Here is a 16,510-nt window from a genome sequence, read left to right on the forward strand (position 1 = left end):
CAACCCTTTCATATATTCTTGCGACCCACTTTTGGGTTACAGCCCACAGGTGGAGAAACACTGATCTACAGGACTGGCAAGCAATATTGTGGATTGCTGTGTATAACCAGCATGGTTCAAAACCATAAATATTACTTAAGGTGGGCGTCTACAGAGGAGGGCACTGAACCTGCATTTCAAGGAAGCTGTATATGGTCAGGCAGAAACCAAAAGCTACATACCTTATATCCAACTTCTGGTAAGACAGACTTGTCCCAGTGGTCTGGAATGTTCTTCCACTCTCCTGAATGCTGATTCCCACTGTATGAGATATTTAAGAGAGTCTTAATATTTTCTGGAGAGCATTGGACTATAAGGTTTTGCCAAGTTTAGGACACAACAAATATAAAGGATAAGCCAGTATATCCCAAGACTTCAGAACTGCATCTTCAGTTCACTTGAACAATATGGCCCATCAAAAGCACCATAAATCAAGAGAGACAAAGTTCCAAGTTTGCAAAGTGCTTAAAACGCACCTCACTTTTGACCAACAGGACTACTCACATGCTTATAGGTAGGGATGTAATTAAGCACTTTGCTAAATTGGGATCAGAGTAAATAAAATGACAGAAGAGAGACTAGTGCCAATTTACACTACAAACTAATTTTGTCTGAGAAAACAAGTGATTTCTCTAATTTTGTTAGAGAAAACTCCTATGCTCATGAAGGCATCTGTATCAACCACCTCAGAGCAGAGTAACTATAGGTACCTGATTTTTTTCTTTTCAACCTCTTGTGGAGAGATGAATTTTGGTCTCCTGCAAATCTCTCTCTCCGTCTTGTAGCGAAGGTTTTTCTGGACCATGTCTGAAAACAGTACAGGAAGCAAATTACCTCCTCAGCAGTCACACAGAGACAAAAGTATGCACTGGGCCTCCCTACCAAGATAGCCAAAAGGTACTGAGCTCTACTCTTACTGTGTGTGGAGAAGACACTGTAGCAGCACAGGGCAGACTACACCGGGGTCTGCCTTGTGGATCAGGCAGGATTCCAATTTCAGTTTGTTCAGTTTATTCTTAAAACTGCGATGGACTTGATGCATAGTATTTTATTTTCCAGGACTATGAAGAGAGTGGATGTGCTATAGGTTTCACCTCTGAAGCATCCCTAACTCATTGTGCTACTGGGGCTCACCTAGAACGACCACTGATAATCAGTTATATTTTCCATGTTTAGAATTCTGCCATTCTGTTAAAACTGTCAAAGGTGTCAACGGTGAGGTATACTTTGTCCCCTTAGAAAACTCTGCATAGTCACTAACTGCACCAATAGGTTGCTGAACAGCCAGCACTGAGCCTCGCTGAGCTTTAAGACTTACTGACTAATAAAAGTGTAAGCTCATTTTTGGACAGAAAGTTAGCCACATTTTTGCATAGGTAGAATATAGTGCATGTGAAGACTGTCTGTAGTTTAAAAATAAGAAAGAATGAAACTGAAGGAACAACCCTCACTTGTTAATATTTTTTAAGCACGGCAAATAATTAATCTGTACAGGTGATGCTTACAAGAATGAAGATACTTCCTTGATCAATTGTTTTAAAGAAAAACCTGCTGTGTTCATCCCAAGCTCCCTAACAGTAAATTAACTTTTAAAACAGAATTGAGAGACTATGACCTCTTTTCAAAATAAAAAGAAAGAAAGGAGAAATTTAAATCATATTTATCCCAGGATTTTCCTAGTTTACTTTATTATGGGCTTATTTCTCTGCCTCCACTCCCTGATTGATTGATGGTCTGCTTCTGAGAGACCTATAAGCTTTATAATAAAACATAAATCCCTCCCCAACCCCTCAATGCAAGAGATATTAGACCGGAAGTAGTATGGCTGGGACATAGATGTCCAAGCAATTCTGTCCAGTCTGTTATAACAGTGCCTAAAATCAGAACATGCCTAAAGGTTGTCTTATGCCAGGGCCAAACCAATTCTATGGACTGTCCTCTCTATAGGAAACTTCTTTCTCTGTGCCTGACTTTATGCTAAGCCAGCAGATATAAACCTGCCCTCTGGTGCTGATATAGATGTAGGGTTTGTCAGTCACCCTGTTAATCAGCTATTCTTCTCTACAATAATACTAGTTATTACTAGTATGAATTGACAAGTGGATACAATATTCCCCACCAAGCTTTAAAGTGTGATAAGGCCCCTCATTCAGAGTGAGAGGTACTATGGAGAAAAATCCACAGGATCTAAGCCTAGGGAATTAGATCAGTGTGAACTTTATGTTGCATTTAAAAACCCACAACTCAGGAAGGGGGGGCGGGAATTTAGGATTATATTATGTCTTCAGAGAAAGATGTGAATCTGTGCTCTTGAGAAACTGAGCTCCAATACAACTTCCAGAAGGAAAATGGGTGTACAGAATGAAGTGTGCTCCCTTGCTGGCTGTTCTGCTAATGTTGGCAGCAGAGATTCAAGACAAATGCTGACCCTGATGGGTCTGAGTAGAGGGGCCAACTGATCAGGCCAGGTGTCTCTACCCTGCTCCTCCATTAGCAGATCTGGGAAAGAGGTCAGAGAGGTGGAAAAGGGGACATTTCTCTTTGAATAGGTGAACACCTCAGAAGTACTCCTTCAAACTCCAATATGGTTAACTCATGATTTCAGTCTTCCCACATAGGCAGAGATATACCAGAAGAATCTACAGAAAAAAATTATATTCCAGATACTTTGAGTTAAAAAGCAGCACTTCAGTTGCTTAGGGACAGCTACTGGAAATTAAAGCAGCCCTTGGATCCTGGACTCTATTTTCAGTTAAGAAGTAGAGATAGGACAAACAAGCTTGACAATGTAAGCCTAGGTTCTTGGTGGGGAAGGGTAGCTATCTCAATGTAAAAATGACATTTGTGATGTTAGCAAAGAGAAAGCCCTGTGAAAGAGATTAATCAGTGCCAGCCTATTTAATAGCAATTTAGTAGACACCAAAGCAATGTGCCAGAGTCCTCCATAAGTTTCTGAGGGTGGTAATCTCAGCGATACTACTTTTACCAAGTTGGCTGGCATTGTAAAATCTAGCACTGGAGGTTTTTAAAATGATCTCTTTTGTTAGAATAGGAGTGCCAGTTTCTCCCTAGTGAGAAACTCTGACTGCATGGCCTTTAATGCATACCCTTTTCCTTTTACTATTGCACATCTTGCATTTCCTGAAGTAATACACTTTCAGACTTGAAACATACTTGAGAGGAAGTATAAAACCGAACGTACCTTTAAAATTGATCTCATATTCGTGCTTCCCAGCTTTGAACTGCAGTACTGTTGGAGACTCTTTGGCTAGGTAAGCTTTCTCCAGGTCACTGCTACATACAGTAGCAGCAGCATGATCAACATCCTGCCAGGTCAGAATCAAAGAAGAAAAGATTTTCCTGATTGTTCTAAAAATGAGCAAGTTAAAAAATATTGCGTTGTGGTTTTGGTGCATACAGACCGACATACTAGCAACTGGCCTTTAAGTAAACCAGAAAAACAAAGAAACTACCAGGCATGCAGGGAAACATTTCCCATATTCTAAAATGGGGCAGATGATAAGGTGGAAATAAAGTGTTGTTGAAACCTGGAACTTTAAATAACAAATCAAGAAAGGACAAAGGTTAAAATTTCCAGCAGTGAATATAGGTGGAAGCACCTGTGGTACCTTATTTCATACAACTCACTGAACAGATATCAGTAATAATTTTCAATCAATAATGAGCATTCTTATCTTTAAGATGATTAACCTAAATTAACTGACTCTATTCTATTAACCTCTCTCTGTCTCCTACTACTAATTATCTAAGCCTAAGTGTCAGTCTCAGACTACTAAATGAAAACAGCAGCAACTCCACATTTATAGTCCATGTGGCTTCCAGTAGGCCCCACAACTCTAAAGCAATGGTGAAGGAAGTTACGTTTCATTACCATACTTACTTGTTTTCCATATTCAAGCCACAGGCCATATTCATCCTTCCAGTACCACACCCACTCTGTTGTAAGAATGTAATGAGGGGGTTTGGTCACAGATGATTCTGTGGAGAGGCGTCTAACTTTTCTAGAGTCACAGGTCATAGTCTGAAATTTTATGAGCGCTGACACAGAGCTACTCACAGGAGTGCTGCATGAAAACCAGAGAATAAGTCAAGGGTTAAAAATGTTTTGCACCAGTCAGATGAACATACTTGCAACTTTTCCAGAATGTAGTTTGTAAATCAGCAGCTTTTACTGTCCAACAGTAAAGCACAAATTAGAATTCCCACAGCAACCTCAATTCACATTCCCACAACATGTGTGTATTGTATTTTGCATTACAATATGTATCTTAAACATCAATACCATATGCAATAATTATATTTAAGGGATCATGGCAGCAGTTGCTCTTGATAAAATAAAACAACAGGCATAACATAAAATAAATGCTATGTAAACTTTCTTATTACACATACATACCCCAACCTAATTTAAATTATGAATAGAAATTCTCCCACTATCTTAGCCTGTCAATCATTCTCAAGTAGGGACTATACTATGTTGGCTGTGCATGTGTATTGGGTGTGGTATTGCGATATGAATAATGGCCAAGAACCTCAGAACTCATTAACTTCAAAAAAAGAAAATAAAAAGAATTCAAGAAAGCAGGCTTTGAATAATTTTTGACCCAACATAAAAAAATGGTTATTTAAAAGCTTTTCTAGTATTCTTTGGAATTTCCACCACTCATTTTCTACTAGATATAGACATGTAACAGAACACATCATTCTCCTCAAAAAGCTTTTATCATTTGAGCAAAGAGAATCTTTCGGAAGTCAAGACTAGCAGTCTTTACATACTCTCTTCAGGCCATGGCTTATCAGAAGACAAGGCCATTGCAAACACATAAACATGTCTCAGATTCTGTCCACTCTGCTGTTCTAAATATACATTGCCTTTCCACATCCCTTCCCTTTACAAAGGATCATAAAGAACCTCACCTTCAACTAATGTGCAGGACAACTTTAGTCAGACTGATAGGGGGCTACTGTATGCAGGAGTGGCAGAGAACTATGCTTGGCACCCTTAAGGGCCACCACTGTATGGAAAAGGTGTCATCTGCTCATCACACACTGTCACCTTCTTACGACAGTCCCCCTTAAGAGTACCTAGCAGAGTCGTCTGCTGTCATGGTTGCAGCTCACACAAGGAAGGGACACAATGGCTGGGTCACCCAGATAATCACCATCCCGCACTCCCTGGGGTTCTTGCCAGGCAGCTCCACTGGCGTGGAAGGCAGGAATTAATCCTTCTTCGTGAAGGTATAAGATCAGGAGCTTTGTTTCAGGCTGAGGCTTCCAGACCCCGGGCTCCACTGCAGGAAGCAGGGAGCAAGAAAGCCTTGGATCATCAGCTCTGGTGCAGTCTATGCAACAAGTTACCACTGGAGCCACAGAGCAGGTAGACACCCTGCAAGTTACCACTGGAGCCACAGAGCGGGTAGACACCCTGCAAGTTACCACTGGAGCCACAGAGCAGGTAGACACCCTGCAAGGCGAGCTGGCAGAAAGATCTATTTGAACCCTTCCTCCGTTTCATTTGAAACTATTCAAAAAGAGTAATGAAACATTTTGGATCTTACAAATTAGAATGTTTCAACCAAACAAAAGTACAGAACTGTCAGAAAATATGCATGCGGCCACCCACTTTTTTCTTCACCTCATCTCTCAACAAATTAGGAAAATGTGGATTATGAATGCCTAATACCAGAGATGCCTGGATCTACAGTTTTGGCTCTGCATTTCAGTGCTGTTTGACTTCAGAACTTCAATTCAGATCTGGCTTTTTAATAAGGTCCGGTTTCTATTTAAACCTGTAATCAATTTCCAATAACTAAAAATATATGTCTTGATATGTATTGATATGGAATTTTAGGCTGAGGACAACATGATCAGCCTTGGCCAAAATGATCTTTGGTACACAGGATATTTTTATTTCAGTATGTTTAGTAGATTTAACCCTTCAGGTCCTTTACTTGGTAATTTGATTCCCCAGTAGGATTTTGTAAAGACAATAGCAGTTCAAGGACCTTTTCTGTAATTCATCAACTTATATACAGGAAAAATTTTTCCTAAAATTGAATTGGAAAGCATGGGGTTGACTTATAATTGGAACAATACTTTATTGGTATGAGTTTCCCCCAGTACCTTCTTGGAATGACATAAGTAATTCCAAAAATTTTGAAGCAGATATTTCTCTCCTTTCCAGTTGCTCTTTATGTTCCTCAGCTTTCTTTTGCTCACTGCTCCTCACACTGTATCTTACTTATCATGATGACTCAGTGAAATGAGAGAAAAGCCACACATTATTCCCAGACTCAGAACAACAGGACAGAAGATATAGCCATAAAGGGCATCCTTACACATGCTCTGGGTGGCAGGGGTGTGTTTTAATTAGAGTGGCTCTCAGGAGCCACTCAAAATGCCTGCACCATCTTGTGTATTTTGCATCCCACACTTCCAAATGGTAATGGGGGAGCTTTAGCTAACACTAGCTTTAGTTAAATCCTCCTTCCCCTCCCCACCATTTTGAAACGTGGGGATGCTGAAAACATGTGATACTGAGGCTGCTGAAGTATTCTAATTAGAACTCAATCTCTTATTTCATTGAGTCATAGTAAATAGGATACTGTGTGAGGAATGGTGACCTAGAGAAAGCCGAGGAACAAAGAGCAACTGACTCAATTAATCAAGACTGGTTCAATGCATTCTAATTAGAATGTGCAATCAGAACTCAAATTGATCTAAAATACACATAACATTTTGTTTTGACTAAGTCAATTTCATCAACATGTTACCATCCATTTCTATTAATATTTCAGACTATTTATGATAGCAGCACTAGGTGTTGCAACTTCTTGTGCAATAGCTCAGAGGAAAGAATGCTGAGTTAACAGATTAATTCTATAAAGTAGCCCATAGGGTCCAACTTGGAATCCAAAGCCAGATCTTACACTAGTGTAAATCCATGTAAACAAGTCAAAAGAACTAGGTTGAATGAAACAATTTTAGGCAGTAGCTTCAAGAGAGCTATGTTAACTTATGCTATACAGGTCAAAGCCCTTGACTATCATATTAGAAGGTCAGGCTCAAACATTAGTAAACTGCTAATAGTTTATACCTGTTATTACGAGGGTCACAATATGCCTCTTCAATCTTTTCCATATCCTTTAAGTCCTTCCACTCAGCACCATCACAGATCTGCCATCGATATGGCAAATGAAAATGTTCTCTGATACACTTATCTGAAAAGGTAAAATAAAAGAACTGAATTAGATCTATGGCACAAAGAAACTGATTTTTTGGGTTAATTTATCTTAATCTAGTTCTGTTGAAGATGCTAGCTATACAGCCATGGAAAGTGTCCACCCATGGAATACAGACAGCAGAAGTGAAAGCTTCCCTGGATGACTTTAACAAAATTATTAAGCTTTACCTGAGGCTACCTCTTTGGAAGAAATAATTTCTTTCTAGACCCATTAGGTTCTTTCCTTGTGTATCACAGCTGCTACTAATGTTGCAGTTTGGGGCTTTTTTGTTTTGTTTTTTAAAGTTAGGACAATTATTTACCATTAATTGAAATAACTATAATAACCACATAATAAACAAAACAGTTTCTCCTCACCTCCTTCCCCAGTAAAGATTACACTGAAATCAGTCTGGTGGCCTAGTATTTTCCAGACATAGACAGTGGACACACAAGTTCTAGATATCTAGGTCTCCTCTCAGTCTCCAAGCAGGTGCTACTGAGAAAGCAGAACTCCATTTTGGGAAAGGAGCACGGGAGTAAGTATGATGGGTGCTCGCTGAGAAGCTTCAAAGACCTGATGGGCTTGAAAGTGCCCAGAAAAATGGGAACGATTTGGTAAGAAGTATGGTGGTTGCAATGTGGGTATTCTGTGAGCGAGGCAGATCTCATACAAAGAGCTGCCAATATGCTCAGCTCTTCAGCTAAAATGAATGTCCTCCAGAGGCAAGGATGAAAGCAAAAGAAATCCATATATCTATACACCTATGTGTATGTATAGTTCAATATGGTTTTCATTCTAAAGGAAAAGGTAGAGGACCCAGAAGAGCAGCTAAAGTCAAAGAAGCTACACTGCACAGATCATAGAAAGAGGTACCATCAAATTAAGACTAGTGCTTGGAGAAAACACACAGCAACAAAAAAGGGATGGAGATACTCCACGCAGATAGCAGGAACAGCTACTGATTGTATCTGAGGTCCATTTAGTCCAGCATCCAGTCTCCAATACTGGCTAACACAACAGGCTTTGGAAGAAGCTCCTCGCAAATGCAGATGTGAGATAGTATTTCCCACTCTTTGTTAGCAGAGAGGAAGACAAGAGGTCACATGCACAAGAGCTCAAAATTAGACTTCACTGGAAATTTGTACAAAACCATCACACTTCAGGGTTTGTGTTTCAAAATCATGATTACTATGGACATTCTTGTTAGCCAATATCCCTTTCCAAATTATGCTGAATTCTTAGCTTCAGGTGACTTCTTGTGGCAACAAGTTACTTTTTCATACAATATGTATTAGACTGTGTGTTTCCCATTAGCAATTTTGCCACCTTTTAGTTTCATTCAGCATTCCTTGGTTCACAAGTTATAAGTAGGGATCTGGGTTTTCTGTTCACCATGATAAAACATGGTTTTTCTCATTTTAAGGAGAAAATATGCAGGAAACAGTGGGTTTCCCCTTGCAGGCTGGCAGAGTTCAACCCAGGCAATGCAAGGGCCTTGGGCACTGGGGCTGGAATGCACAGTTGCAGAGCCCAGGGAGGGAGTGGGATGGGGCTGTGGACAGCTTGTCCAGGGGGTGGGGGTGGGGGGCAGGGCTGGCTCCCTACTGTTGCACGCACTGCCTGGGGAGGACATGGGGGTCACATGCCCCCCCAGATCTGTGTGCAGGGCAAGGGTGGGCTGCCTACTGTGAACTTGGGCTCCCTGCCCTGCTGCCCTCCCCACAGGCCTCCACAACCCAGAAGGTGGGACCCAGCAAAGCCGGGTGGGACAGGGAAGCTCAAGGCTGCCAGGAGCCCAATGCTGCCATGGCTAGGTGCCCCCTGCCTGCCTGCCTGGCAGCAGTGGGGGTGGCAGTATGGAGGGCACCTCACCATGGCACCCAGCCCCACTCTGCCCTGCCACATAGGGTCCTGCCCGCTGGGCCACAGAGACCCCAGGGGGAGGGCAGGAGGGAGGAGAGCCAAAGCCCACCCTACACACAAATTGGGGGCACGTGCCCCCCCATACCCCATCCCAGGAGTGCTTGCAGTGGCAGGGAGCCAACCCCCCCTGCCCAAGCCCACAGTCCACATCTGCACCACTCCTATGTGCTCCGCTCCAGCCATGCCATCCATGAGGGAGAGGAAGCCAGGCTCCACGCTCTGCCACAACAGCTGCCACATCCTGTGGGCAACACCCGGGGCTCAGGATGTGGGTCCCTGGCTCCACAGCCCCGCCAGCTGGAGGGCCCCTCCAGCAGGGCTAGGGGAGGGGGGAGTGGGGAAGGGGGCTGTGGAATTGGCAGGGTACCAGCATATCAGGGCTGCTCAACACCATAAAGCAGTAAGGGGGTACAGCCATAGCTAGACCTTTGTCCTGGTGAGCAAAGGGGGCAGGGGGAGCTCTTATTTTCCATGATAAAAAACCCAAAATCACATGGCAAAATTTGTAGGTATTTAGGATTTATTATAAATTTTATTTTATTATAGGTACACTGTAGGTTTCCAAATTGCTTTAAAATTGTAAATATATACATTAGTGTCATTTCATTTTAATTGCAGAAAATACAGATTTTGGGGGGTTTTAAATCAGAGAATTTACTATTTTTAAACAGAGAAAACTAGGATCCCAGGCAAGCCAGAAGTTCCCCATCTACTTTCCCAAGAACATTTGTTATTTTATTACACTCCTTACTAGGAAAAGGAAAAATGGAAGCTACGAGACTCACCAGCATCATGACTTACCTAGGAAACTACAACTTCCCCTTATGTGATATAAGCAGATCTCTTCCAATTTTTCGTTATTATTTGGAATCGTGGATACCTCATTCAGACTGTCACCTTTCACTACAAAAGGAAAAACAGAGTTGCTCTTTTATAAATGGCTTTTGTAGGTTTAGTTTTGACAAATGCTCCCAAAAAGCACAACTATGGTTAAAAGACAAACAAAGAAAGGCTTTGTAACTAAAGAGCTCTGAGCACCAAAGTATAAGCTGCCTCTGTACACATAATCAAAGACACAATTACAATAGTTATCCTCTAACAAGGTCATAACACAGAGTTCAGATGGAACTTTAAGTGGCATAAACTAGCTATAGACTTTGTTGTCTTGTCCAAGCGATTAGGCTGTTTAAAAGAGGTCCCCCATCTTTTTTGGAGTCCCAATTTGGCCTAAGCTGCATCTTAGACTATCTAAGAAACCAGAGGTGCAACAGCCAGAGGCTGCATATGGGGACAGCTGAGCCAGTTGTGGCAGCTCCACAGGCAGCAGGAGCAGTTGCTGTTCTTACACCCCACTAACAGGTCATATTCCATTATTCATTATCTTGGAGTTTGGCCTCTGTGTGCCTGTGTAGTTTCTTGAATTCAATTTGTAGCTGTACTGCAATAATTAAATAACCAAAAAGAGAGTTAAAAATAAGGCAGACAGGGTAAATCACTTTACACAGTAAGTCAACGGAGGAGCTGGAAATAGAACCTAGGAATCCTGCCTCCACCCCCTGGACAACACTTTGGATCAGCTTAGAAGTCACAAGTCAGGCTGACTTGGCTTAATAACATGAGAAACAGATATCACTCAAATTGCTACTGCAGAGCAGCAACCTTGTTGTTTCCAGACACTCTAGAGCAGTGGAGGCCAACCATTTTGTTTTGGGAAGCATGTCACAAATTAACTCCACACCCAAGTGCCACTCCAGTTCCCTTCTCCTGCCCAACCTGCTACTTTGCTTTCTACCCTGTGCTTCTTGCCTGATCTCCTGCTCTGCCTTCTGCTTCCTGCTCTACCCACAACTGCTGTCTTTCTTCTCTCCCAACCTGCTACATGCCACACACAGAGGCAGCCTGTGCTATTTGCCTTGCCTATATTGCAGGTTGGCCACCCCTCCTCTAAAGGAAGGTGGCCTAAACAGCTATTCACCCAGAAATCTGTTAACCCAGAGTCTATAGCAAGGGTGGTAAATTATTTGAGCCTGAGAGCCACTTAGAGAGTTTCGGCAAGCTGTCGCAGGCTGGGTCAGCATATCCACCCACCTGCAACAGCTCACCAAAAGTGGCTCTGCTTCATGCTTGGCCAGGTGGCAGCCACGGGTGAGCAAGCAGGGAGTGGCATCCAGGAGCAAGATGGGCAAGTAGGACCAAGACAGTGCAGAGCCAGGGCCTGGGGCAGAGCCATGATACACTCCCTACTACCCGAGGCAGGAGCTGGTTCCGCGGGAAGAGGCATGCAGGGAGCAAGCTGCAGCTCTGCCCTGGGCACATGGGGAGCTGCCTCAATGAGCAGGACAGGCAGGTAGGGCCAAGATCTTGAGGCAGGAACTATGTGGGGCTGGAGCCAGGGCCCGGGGCACAGCAGTCATCTGCTCCCTGCACACAGCTACCCACAGAACTGTCACTCATCTGGCCCCAGCCCACAACCAGCTCTGCCACAGGCCCCAACCCCATGTTCTCACCAGCCCATCACGACATGCAACCCTGGCCCCAGCCCCTGGTCACCCGTCGCCCCATCTCGTGGCCCAGCTGCGGGGCCTGCCTGCACGGGTCCCATCCCCAGCAACGGGTGCAGACTGGATGAGCTGGAGTGCCCACACAGCAGGGCTGGGTCCGGCAGTCAGAAGGAGCCAGTGAAGCCAGGGCTGCTGGGAAGTCCAGCTCCTGTACTGCCCCAGCCCTGCTGTGTGCTCAGGGGCAGCGAGACTGGCTGAACGCACCATAGTCCAGGCTGCCCCCCACACCAGGGCCACATGGGACCAAGGGACCTTCTGCAGGCTGGATAAAATCCCTTGGCAGCCTGTATTTTGCCCACCACCATCTACAGTTTGGAACCCGTGTCATTTAAAGAATACATGAGAGAGCTGGACAGGAGGAAAGGGACAGCTATATACTTTATTCTTCTATGTGCTCTTTGATTACACTTAAAATATTTTAAAGACCTTCAGTGGAAACAAAATGAAAACAAACTGAAAGCTAATACCCTGCACTCCATTGCTTCTCATGCTGAATACTGGTTAGATAAAGATGGAGAAACAGAATATTCAAAACCACACCAAGAAAAGCATTCCTTGTCTTTATATTGGTCTCACCCCCTTCCTCCACTTTGCCCAAAGAACTACGGTGAATCTATTATCTAAATCTTACTCTTCTGCCTCATGGTTAAGAAAGCGTCTTGAATAATGTCAATTGCCTTTACCCTCAAAATGCCATTCAAACAACTGAATGGATTCTCTTTCTATATATACATACACACACACACATCTCATAGTGTGCATGTATGTGTACACACACATACACACACACTGGGTGAAATAAGACCCAGCCAAAAGAAAGAGCTAAATCTTAAACTGAGCTGCTTCTACATAGCAGAGATCTGAGCTAATGCTATGCTCGCTAGGTTGACTCTACTCCATTTTTTAAAAATAATACAAGTGTTCTACCTTTGGTTGGTGAAGAGTTGCCATTTTTGATGTCATACATGTTTCTGAAGATGGAGGGCAGTCTGTTAATCAGGTCTGAGGTCATTCCACGTTTCTCCAGTTTTTCATAACACTCTGGATTAAAAATGTCATGTGATCGTTTGCAGTTACTGCCGAATCTGCAGTCTCCCAGCAAATAGTGCTGGCAAATGTGAAGTTTGATACAGATTGTCTTAAAGTTACAAGACCCATGGGGTCCATCACCTCTGTTATAATGTGGACATATCTGGAGTTGGGAGGGAGGGAAAAAAAGGGATATCAGTTTCAGCAAAAGTAGTGTATTTTGATCACTTCTTTTTTAAATAAAAGGACAATTTGCCTTTGATAAAAACACACATGAATTTCTAAAATCTAGATTATCGTCAATAAAAGTTAGACTATTAGTTTCTTTTGAAAAATCTTTTCTAAGTGGAGGTTTCAGTACTTTAGACATATATTATGGATATGAAAAGAATGCTTTCTAAAAGACAATACAAAAGTTGTGTTGTATACTGGAATGAAAATGCTGCTGTGTTTACATTAGAGCATTTAAAGATCATTCAAGATCTGTCAAACCAGTCTGTCGGTAGCACTAGCTGTTTTCAAGAAATTATTTGTATGTTCAATAGGGCTGTGTGAAGCTTGGTCCCCAGTTCGATTCGGCAGAGATTCAGCCCAATTTGGTGACCGAATCTAAGGACTCTTGAATCTCTCTGAATTGAATCAGAACCCTCCGAACTGATTCGGAAACATTTCGGAAAGATTTGGTGATTCGGACACAGATACAGTTTTAAATATTTTTTCTACATACCTCAAGGTACCAGACAGCTGTGATGCTGGGGCGGATGGTGCATCTCACAGGAGCTCAGGAGGCTCCACAGCACACTTGGCAGGAGAGCTGGAAGTGGACCAGAAGCACTTCCAGTCCACTTCCATGTCCACCAGGGACTGCGCAGAGGGATCCCTCGTGACCCCCCCAGCTCAGCAACTGGTGCCTCCTGGGTCATGCTCCCTGACAGACCCAGAAGTGAACCAAAAGTACTCTTGGTCCACTTCCGGGTTTGCCACCAAGCACATGGAGGGCACTCCCATGATCCTGTGGGACGCTCCATGCGCCCCAGCATCGCAGCGTTCACAAGCCACGCTGGTACCTCAAGGTACGTAGAAAAAACACGTAAAGCTGTGCCTGTGGCCAAATTGCTGATTCTCCAAAACAGCATCGAATCTTCAGATTTGGATTTGGCCGAATCAAATCAGGGACAGTGATCCGAATCAATTAATTGACTCACTGTCCCCGATTCAGGCCAAATGCAAATTGAATAGGGCCCGCTTCACACACCTCTAATGTTCACTGGATTTGGGTCTTAGAAGAGCTACCAAATAATGAAATCACAATACTAATACTTCAAACTTTATTGCCCCAAAATTCTGTCAGCACTTTGTAATCTGAACTGCAATCGGTCGCTGATTTAAGAAATTGAAATAGTAGAGGTCAATAAAGATATCCAAAAACAAGAGTTATGAGGGAGGTATGTAAATTGAAGGCCCTCATCACACGCATGCCTACACATGCTTAACTTCATGAACTTGAGTAATCTCATTGACTTTACTGAAATTATTCAGAGTAGGTGAAGATAAGTTCACACAAGAATGTACATGGGCTCAAGCTGTTTATTACTTTCCTCATCACCGGCTGTAGCTGTATGATATCTGAATTTAGCCAGCTCTAGAAAAGAGCAAATGCTAAAATCAGATGAGCACTGAGGTCCAGTCCAACTTTATGATTCAATGCTACTACTCCTTTTGTGACACACACTGTGAAGGAAGCAGCAAATTCTGCAGTAGTGCTCACCTCAGGTAAAAGTGAAGGATCATTCTGAAGCAGAAGTTGGCATAGTTCACGATCATTTAAGCACTGAAGTCCATGGTGTTTCAGAACAGGTAAGTTATGCTCCGATCGTAGGTTATGAATAAATTTGCATTCTTTCCTACATGTTTAAGAAGCCAGACACATAAGAAAGTGAACTGAATCAGCATATTTTCACTAGAGGAGATACATTAGATTGAACAATTTATACTGCATGCAAAACTAACTAGTCTCAGAGAAAAATTACTCAAAGGATCATTACCATACCATTTCCAATTTACTGCCATAATTACTGAACAACTCATTGGCAGTATTACAGCATGCCAACAATGGTGCTTATAAATACCAGATCACCTGGTAATTATATTCACTTAATAGAGAAGGAGCAAGAATAACAGTCCACATTTCCAAATCACCCATTGACATTATAGTCCTAAACTTGAGCAGTATGAAATACTCAAAATCTGTATGGAATTTCCTGAGTGCCTCATACAAATAAACAATCCTGGTGGTTCTGCATGTTTGCAGTCTATTATCGGTGTCTTGAGCACACCGGCATGTGCCTGATGCCTGCTCCAACATGTTCGATTTAGAACACATCCCAGCAGACTTGATTAATCGAGCCCGCTGGAGCACGCTAATTAGCACACTCCAGCAGCTTCAGCCTCACATGTATTCAGCCTCCCCACACTTCAAAATGGTGGCAGGGGCACTTTAACTAAAGCTCATTCAATGAGTTTTAATTAAAGTGCCCCCACCACCATACTGAAGTGCAGGATACTGACTACACGAGATGCTCCTGAGAGCTGCTCTAACTAATGCACCACCCCTCGCCCCCCACTCCAGAGCACATGTAAAGATGCCCAAGGTGACTGCATAATTGAAGATTACTTTTAAATTGTGACATGTTTGCACTGGAGATTTTAAGTTGTTTTTGTTGCGCTTTAACCAAGCCTCTAGTCCTCAGACAATTTTACTGTGCTAGTAGCATTTTTTCCTATCTAGGCTGAATCCTGCAAACACGCACATACTTTACTGTGTTGTTAGTATGAGGAATTAGAAATACCTTTTGAGTATTCAGAAGTAAACACATATTAAGATTGTATTCTGCTCCACTCCGTATAATTTTCTCACCCAGAAGACATTATGTAAATGGAGTGCAGTCAGACAAACTCCCCAACATGCACATATTTGCAGTCCATAAGAGACAAGTTTAAGGAGAGGAGCACATGGCAAAGTTGGTGTTATCTCCCCAAACTCTGTCCACACAGCATTCTCATGCTCCTCACCTTGCGTATATAAAACTTGCTCTCCCTACTGATCTGTCTGAAATGCTACCTTACTTCCTTCCCCTCCGCAACTAATAGGTGAACAGTGAATGATCTAGGCAGAGATCCACAGACTGGATCCAGCTCATGATCCAGTCTGTGTTTTACTAATGGCATGCTGATCCCTCTTGGATTAGATATGTGATTTAAGCCACAGAGTATGAATGTGAATCCAGCCCGCATTCCACGTTGGAGGCCAACCCCCTGCTGCAGGCATATTGTGGAGGGCTCTGTAGGATTCCAGCTCAAAGCAAAGGGCTCTTCCCTCCCCCGCTCCACTGCAGCCTCTGCTCACTGTTTGCTTGCTGCTGACTCCACCACTCAGCACTGTCTTTGACCACAGTTTTCAGTGACACAGTTTTCAGAAGCTGTATGAGGGGGGTGAGATCACAGTCCTCCACACAGAGCTGGGATGCAGCAAAGGACTGACAGCCTACCTAGGAAAAGGTAGCCACCTCCTGACCTATGCGGAGCATAAATTACGACAGAGCAGAGGTCAGCAAGGTTTTACAGTGGCAGGCCAGATCAATCTAGCTTGGATCCATGGCAAACCAGTGCTTCCGCCCTGCCACTGTTGCCCTCACCACCTCTCCTCCGTCC

General features: G+C 43.1%; 1 protein-coding gene across 1 annotated transcript in view; it reads right to left on the reverse strand.

Moving 5' to 3' along the window:
* Positions 1–14,708, reverse strand: part of PARP12 (poly(ADP-ribose) polymerase family member 12) — a gene marked incomplete at its 5' end in the record, with an annotated part of 29,129 nt that extends 14,421 nt beyond the window's left edge. The window contains 8 exons of the mRNA XM_019543893.1: positions 222–300; positions 750–846; positions 3,242–3,365; positions 3,941–4,124; positions 7,157–7,280; positions 10,011–10,112; positions 12,698–12,962; positions 14,568–14,708. Coding sequence (XP_019399438.1) covers positions 222–300; positions 750–846; positions 3,242–3,365; positions 3,941–4,124; positions 7,157–7,280; positions 10,011–10,112; positions 12,698–12,962; positions 14,568–14,708 — 1,116 coding nt within the window. The remainder of the gene's footprint in view (positions 1–221; positions 301–749; positions 847–3,241; positions 3,366–3,940; positions 4,125–7,156; positions 7,281–10,010; positions 10,113–12,697; positions 12,963–14,567) is intronic.
* Between the last annotated feature and the right edge of the window lie 1,802 nt (positions 14,709–16,510).

This window comes from Crocodylus porosus, unplaced genomic scaffold, assembly GCF_001723895.1.
Source record: "Crocodylus porosus isolate Cpor-Errol unplaced genomic scaffold, CroPor_comp1, whole genome shotgun sequence".
NCBI classification, from domain to species: Eukaryota; Metazoa; Chordata; order Crocodylia; family Crocodylidae; genus Crocodylus; species Crocodylus porosus.